At 48.8% G+C, this 7,500-nt stretch overlaps 1 protein-coding gene across 1 annotated transcript in view; it reads left to right on the forward strand.

The window, feature by feature from the left end:
* Positions 1 to 7,500, forward strand: part of LOC110172202 (remodeling and spacing factor 1-like) — a 40,600-nt gene that overhangs the window by 11,999 nt on the left and 21,101 nt on the right. Inside the window, exons 6-7 of the mRNA XM_055148960.1 lie at positions 1 to 2,010; positions 3,553 to 3,834. The exon at positions 1 to 2,010 is cut by the window's left edge and continues 131 nt beyond it. Coding sequence (XP_055004935.1) covers positions 1 to 2,010; positions 3,553 to 3,834 — 2,292 coding nt within the window. The remainder of the gene's footprint in view (positions 2,011 to 3,552; positions 3,835 to 7,500) is intronic.

Raw genomic sequence — 7,500 nt, forward strand, 5'->3', positions numbered from 1 at the left:
GACAAGTCCCCGGTGAACGGCCTCCCGGAGTGCAAAGCCGAGTGCGAGCCGACCGTCGAGAAGCTGATCAAGGAGGAGCCCGCCGAGGTGACTCCGGCCATGACCGAGCTGTCCGAGGAGAGACTGAGCGAGCAGCAGGCCAAGATCCCGCTGAAGAAGAGGGGCATGAAGTTCACAGAGGGCTTCGAGAAAACCAGCAGCGTCATCGTCCCGAACCAAGCGATAATCCAGGCCAAGGACAACGGGAGAACCGAACCCCAGAGCGTCATCAAACACGTGAACGGGGAGCTCCTGGACAAAGACCTGGAGAAGCAGGAGCAGATGGACGTGGAGAAGCTGAGCGTAAGCGCGAAACCGAGTGAAGCACTTGACGTGAAGGGAGACGGGTCGTCCGTAACTCCGTCCACGAAGGAAGACGCGGAGGAAGAAACGGTTCAAAGCAAAACTACAGACTCTGAAAGTAATTCCAAACCAGAAACAACCGAGAAGGACCAAGCCATTTGTGACGAAAAAACACCAGAAGAAAACGATATTTCCAAAGCCGCCGATGGTTCCGTCTCAGAGGATCCTGAGAGAAGCAAAGAGGAGAAGATGGAAGTAGACCAATTAGACAAAAGCGCTCCATCTATAAGAGACCAAGCAGATTCTCCGGACAAACCGAGTGAAACCAACGAGGTAAACGCCGACCAATCGGACGACACTACGAACGCTAAACCGCACCAATCCGAAGACGCGCCAAAGTCCGAGGTTGCGCAGACGTTGGACCAGAATTCCAAGGCAGATATCAACCAGTCTGATGACATTTCTGAACCAAAAACTGACCAAAAAATGGAGACTGAAACTAAAGAAGAGCCTTCAAAACCTACGTCAGATCATGAAGACCACCCCAAACCTACACCCACAGCAGACGCGCCGTCGGAAAAGTCGGAAAAGTCGGAAAAGTCGGAAACTGTCTCGTCTTCGATAAAAGAGACCACAGGTGATGTCGAAAATACAGAGAAGCAATCTGTAGAGAAGTCCCAAGACCTCAACGAGAAGGTTCTACCGGAGCCAGAGACTGAAACAACAACAGAAAAAGAGGAACGTAGCGCTGAGAACTCGGAAGACGCCAGTAAGGACAAAACGGAAGCAGCAAAAGACCAAGACGACGTTAAAACCCCAGAGAAGGACACTAAAGAGGTTTGTATCGACGCCAAATCAGACAAGACTGAAAAAGTAGAAGATTCAACAGCCTCTAAAACCTGCGAAGAACATCCGGAAACGAAGGGCGAGGAAAAGTCGGGTCACGCTGAAGATCCGACCGAGCAAAAAGAATCGAGCGCTGATCCGAAAGCGGAGGAGGAACCTTCAAAACCAAGTGAGGAAACATCTAAAGGCGCAGAGAAAATGGACACGGAGGAGAAAGAGAAGGAGAAGGAGAAGGACGAGAAAGAGACTCCGAAATCGCCGCTTCCCGAGGAGACCAGGAAAGAGGAGGAAGGTCCAGAAGCTAAAGACGGAGAGACGAAGAAGGATGACGAGAAAACGGAACAAACTAAACAAGACGAAACGAAAACGGCGGAGGAGAACGCCGGCAAAGAACCGGAAACGAACGGCGAAGGCGAGAGGACGGACGAAGGGAAAAAAGCGGAGGAGGAGCGAGCAGAAGACGAGAAGAAAGCGGAGGAGGAGGAGGAGGAGGAGAAGGAGCCGAAGAAGAGGGTGGGGAGGAAGCCGCGGAGAAGACCGGCTCACAGGAGGAAGGCGGAGCTGCAGAAGGAGGAGAAAGACTCGGAGTCGGACACCAACACGGGTCTGTCGCTCAGGAGGTCTCCGCGGATCAGACCGGCGCCCAAACCCGCCCCGGAACCCAAAGACGAGAAGAAAGACGAGAAGAAAGACGGCGGCCAGGATAAGGAGAGCGAGGAGGAAGAGGAGGAGGAGGAGGAGACGACGAAGACGAAGGCCACGCCCAGGAAGCCCAGAGAGAAGAAGGTTCAGGACAAAGATCAGGAGGGACAACCGAAGAAGGTACGAAGAAAAAACCTCTGTGTGGCTTTAGATGTGAGTAGACCTGGTTTAGACCTGGTTTAGACCTGGTTTAGACCTGGTTTAGACCTGGTTTAGACCTGGTTTAGACCTGGTTTAGACCTGGTTTAGACCTGTTTAAGTCCTGGTTTAGACCTGGTTTAGACCTGGTTTAGTTTAGTCCTGGTTTAGACCTGGTTTAGACCTGGTTTAGTCCTGGTTTAGTCCTGGTTTAGTCCTGGTTTAGACCTGGTTTAGACCTGGTTTAGACCTGGTTTAGTCCTGGTTTAGTCCTGGTTTAGTCCTGGTTTAGACCTGGTTTAGACCTGGTTTAGACCTGGTTTAGACCTGGTTTAGTCCTGGTTTAGTTCCTGGTTTAGACCTGGTTTAGACCTGGTTTAGTCCTGGTTTAGTCCTGGTTTAGACCTGGTTTAGACCTGGTTTAGTCCTGGTTTAGTCCTGGTTTAAGACCTGGTTTAGACCTGGTTTAGACCTGGTTTAGTCCTGGTTTAGACCTGGTTTAGACCTGGTTTAGTCCTGGTTTAGTCCTGGTTTAAGACCTGGTTTAGACCTGGTTTAGACCTGGTTTAGACCTGGTTTAGTCCTGGTTTAAAGTTTCCTGGTTTAGACCTGGTTTAGTCCTGGTTTAGTCCTGGTTTACTGGTTTAGACCTGGTTTAGACCTGGTTTAGTAGACCTGGTTTAGACCTGGTTTAGACCTGGGTAGACCTGGTTTAGACCTGGTTTAGTCCTGGTTTAGTCCTGGTTTACCTGGTTTAGACCTGGTTTAGACCTGTTAGTTTTAGTCCTGGTTTAGTCCTGGTTTAGTCCTGGTTTAGTTTCCTGGTTTAGACCTGGTTTAGACCTGGTTTAGACCTGGTTTAGACCTGGTTTAGTCCTGGTTTAGTAGACCTGGTTTAGTCCTGGTTTAGACCTGGTTTAGTCCTGGTTTAGTCCTGGTTTAGACCTGGTTTAGTTTACCTGGTTTAGACCTGGTTTTCCTGGTTTAGTTTCCTGGTTTAGTCCTGGTTTAGTCCTGGTTTAGACCTGGTTTAGACCTGGTTTAGTCCTGGTTTTAGTCCTGGTTTAGACCTGGTTTAGACCTGGTTTAGTCCTGGTTTAGTCCTGGTTTAAGACCTGGACCTTTTAGACCTGGTTTAGACCTGGTTTAGTCCTGGTTTAGACCTGGTTTAGACCTGGTTTAGACCTGGTTTAGACCTGGTTTACCTGGTTTAGCCTGGTTTAGTCCTGGTTTAGACCTGGTTTAGTCCTGGTTTAGACCTGGTTTAGTCCTGGTTTAGTCCTGGTTTAGCCTGGTTTAGTCCTGGTTTAGTCCTGGTTTAGACCTGGTTTTAGTCCTGGTTTAGTCCTGGTTTAGACCTGGTTTAGTCCTGGTTTAGACCTGGTTTAAGTCCTGGTTTAGTCCTGGTTTAGTCCTGGTTTAGTCCTGGTTTAGACCTGGTTTAGACCTGGTTTAGACCTGGTTTAGACCTGGTTTAGACCTGGTTTAGACCTGGTTTAGTTCTCATGTCTGCGGTGGTTTCAGGGGAGGAAGAGGAGGAAGGTTCGTTGGACCAACACTCGGACTCGGCGGAGGAAGAAAGGCTCGGACGAGGACGAGGAGAACAGCGAGGACGAGACGAGCGAGTACGAGGAGAGCGAAGTGGACGACACGAGCGACGAGGACTACAAGGTGGAACGGACGAGGAAGAGGAGGAACCGCAACAACCGCGAGCGACGCAGCTCCGAGTCCTCGTGCTCCTCCGACGACCTCCCGCCCAACGAGGACCCCTGCAAACACTGCGGCCTCCCCAACCACCCCGAACTGGTGAGGCCCGCGCCCCCGCCCCGTCACCGCGCCGGGGGCTCCGCACGGGTGTCTGCGGTGGAATGTGCAGCAGTTAGTGTGTGTGTGTGTGTGTGTGTGTGCGCGCGTGCAGGGTTCGTTCACATTAATCCGACGGAAAACGGCTCCGGAGGCGGAACGTTGCGGTGCCTCCAGCTCAGCGAGTTCACGTTCACGCAGATCTGATCCGGCACCGTGTGGACTCCTGAAAACTCTGATCCTCTGATGTCGAGTCTGGTTCTGATTGGACCATGTGTCTCTGCGACTCGCTCCTTCTGATTCTCCGGGTTTGTGACGAGAAAACAATTTAAACAAACCAGCAGTGTTGGGAAGTTTACTTTTCAAATGTAATCCCCTACAGATTACAGATTACAGATTACACACACCAAAATGTAGTTTGTAACAGAATCCATTAAATGACTTAAAGTGAGTAATGTAATCTGATTACTTTGGATTACTTGATTTGTTGTAGAGAAACAAAGACGAGGAAATCTTCACATAAGAAGTTTTATCTGATAAAAGAAAATAAAAAGTCCAAACTTTACTGAACCAAATTAAAAATATTATTGATAAAAGACGAAGAAACACGTCCACACAGCAGGATTTAGACCTGGTTTAGTCCTGGTTTAGACCTGGTTTAGTCCTGGTTTAGTCCTGGTTCAGACCTGGTTTAGTCCTGCTTTAGTCCTGGTTTAGTGTCTGGCAATGAGTGGAATTACTGAAAAAAAAAAAAAGGATTTAGCCCAAAATGTGAAAACAAGAAAATCCCGCTGTGTAATCTATTTATTTCAACAAAGTAACTGTAATCCAATTACCACTCACTGAAACAGTAACTGTAACTGAATACAGTTACTCATCATTTGTACTCTGATTACTCTGGTACATGTAATCTGTTACTCCCCGACACTGAAAGACAAACAGAAACAGAGGAGATACAAACACAGAACACACTGAGCATCAGCAGAACACCCCTCTGTCACACAGAGAGAACACCCCTCTGACACAGAGAGAACACCCTCTGAACACCCTCTGTCACAGAGAGAGAACACCCTCTGACACACAGAGAGACACACCTCTGACACACAGAGAGAACACCCCTCTGACACACAGAGAGAACACCCTCTGTCACACAGAGAGAACACCCCTCTGACACAGAGAGAACACCCTCTGTCACACAGAGAGACACAGAGAGAACACCCTCTGTCACACAGAGAGAACACCCTCTGTCACACAGAGAGAACACCCCTCTGACACAGAGAGAACAACCCTCTGTCACAGAGAGACCCTCTGACACAGAGAGACACCCCTCTGACACACAGAGAGAACACCCCTCTGTCACACAGAGAGAACACCCCTCTGTCACACAGAGAGAACACCCCTCTGACACACACAGAGAGAACACCCCTCTGACACACAGAGAGAACACCCCTCTGACACAGAGAGAACACCCCTCTGTCAACAGAGAGAACACCCCTCTGTCACACAGAGAGAACACCCCTCTGTCACACAGAGAGAACACCCCTCTGTCACACAGAGAGAACACCCCTCTGTCACACAGAGAGAACACCCCTCTGACACAGAGAGAACACTCATATTCCACTGAGTCACTGTGTCCTTTAGTCCAACACAAACTGAACCACATCAAAAAATGTGTCAAAGTTGTGTTGAGGGAACAGACACAGACACGACGAGTGTGGACGCAGACACAGACACGACGAGTGTGGACGCAGACACAGACACGACGAGTGTGGACGCAGACACAGACACGACGAGTGTGGACGCAGACACAGACACGACGAGTGTGGACGCAGACACAGACACGACGAGTGTGGACGCAGACACAGACACGACGAGTGTGGACGCAGACACAGACACGACGAGTGTGGACACAGATGGTTTCAGATACAGTGATACGGTGATTTGTTTCATTGTAAACATGATCTAAGAAACTAAAGAAAACTAAATAAAAAATACAAACTGGATTTAAACAGCACATTTTCCAGAACACTTTATTATTATTATTATTATTGTTAGTCTACATCTCTAAGGTCACATTTACACTGAAATGACTCCATGTATCACCGTATCGGTAATGATCTGTGTCCACACTCGTCGTGTCTGTTTCCTTCACAACTTTGACACATTTGTTTAAGTTTGACACAAACTAAACGTTAAATCACATGACTCATTTGCATAAACTAATGTGTGTGAAAAAAACTGTTTCTTGTGTTCTCTCTGACAGAGTTCTCTCTGTGTGAGGGGTGTTCAGAGGGTGTGTGTGTGTTCTCTGTGTGACAGAGGGGTGTTCTCTCTGTGACAGAGTGACAGACAGAGGGTGTTCTCTCTGTGACAGAGGGGTGTTCTCTCTGTGTGACAGAGGGGTGTCTGTGTGACAGAGGGGTGTTCTCTCTGTCAGACAGAGGGGTGTTCTCTCTGTGACAGAGGGGTGTTCTCTCTGTGTGTGACAGAGGGGTGTTCTCTCTGTGTGACAGAGGGGTGTTCTCTCTGTGTCAGAGGGGTGTTCTCTCTGTGACAGAGGGGTTCTCTCTGTGTCAGAGGGGTGTTCTCTCTGTGTGTGTGTCAGAGGGGTGTTTCTCTCAGAGGGTGTGTGTCAGAGGGGTGTTCTCTCTGTGTCAGAGGGGTGTGTCTGTTCTCTCTGTGTCAGAGGGGTGTTCTCTCTGTGTCAGAGGGGTGTTCTCTCTGTGTCAGAGGGGTGTTCTCTCTGTGTCAGAGGGTGTTCTCTCTGTGTCAGAGGGGTGTTCTCTCTGTGTGACAGAGGGGTGTTCTCTCTGTGACAGAGGGGTGTTCTCTCTGTGTGACAGAGGGTGTTCTCTCTGTGTGACAGAGGGGTGTTTCTCTCTGTGTGTCAGAGGGGGGTGTTCTCTCTGTGTCAGAGGGGTGTTCTCTCTGTGTCAGAGGGTGTTTCTCTGTGTCAGAGGGGTGTTCTCTCTGTGACAGAGGGGTGTTCTCTCTGTGTCAGAGGGGTGTTCTCTCTGTGTGACAGGGGTGTTGTGCAGGTCGAACACACAGACTTATAGAACTATACTTCACCTTTATCATGAAACCTCCTGAAACACTGAAGCAGCAGCAGCTGATTTGAAGCTGAGGAAAACGACGAGTGTAAAAACTTTTCATGGAGCAAATTTGTGTCTCGTCTGTTTCTGTTTGTCTCTGGTTTATTTAAACTGTTTTATCGTCACGACGACGTCACAAACCCAGAGAATCAGAAGGAACCACTCACATACACACTAGTGTGAAAGAACCACTCACATACACACTAGTGTGAAAGAACCACTCACATACACACTAGTGTGAACGAACCACTCACATACACACTAGTGTGAACGAACCACTCACATACACACTAGTGTGAACGAACCACTCACATACACACTAGTGTGAACGAACCACTCACATACACACTAGTGTGAACGAACCGCTCACATGCACACTAGTGTGAACGAACCGCTCACATGCACACTAGTGTGAAAGAACCACTCACATACACACTAGTGTGAATGAACTGCTGACATACACACTAGTGTGAATGAATTGCTGACATACACACTAGTGTGAAAGAACTGCTGACCTACACACTAGTGTGAATGAACTGCTGACATACACACTAGTGTGAAAGAACCACTCACA

The sequence above is a fragment of the Boleophthalmus pectinirostris genome, unplaced genomic scaffold (assembly GCF_026225935.1).
Source record: "Boleophthalmus pectinirostris isolate CB_2022bp ecotype Guang Dong unplaced genomic scaffold, ASM2622593v1 HiC_scaffold_12, whole genome shotgun sequence".
Classification (NCBI taxonomy): Eukaryota; Metazoa; Chordata; class Actinopteri; order Gobiiformes; family Gobiidae; genus Boleophthalmus; species Boleophthalmus pectinirostris.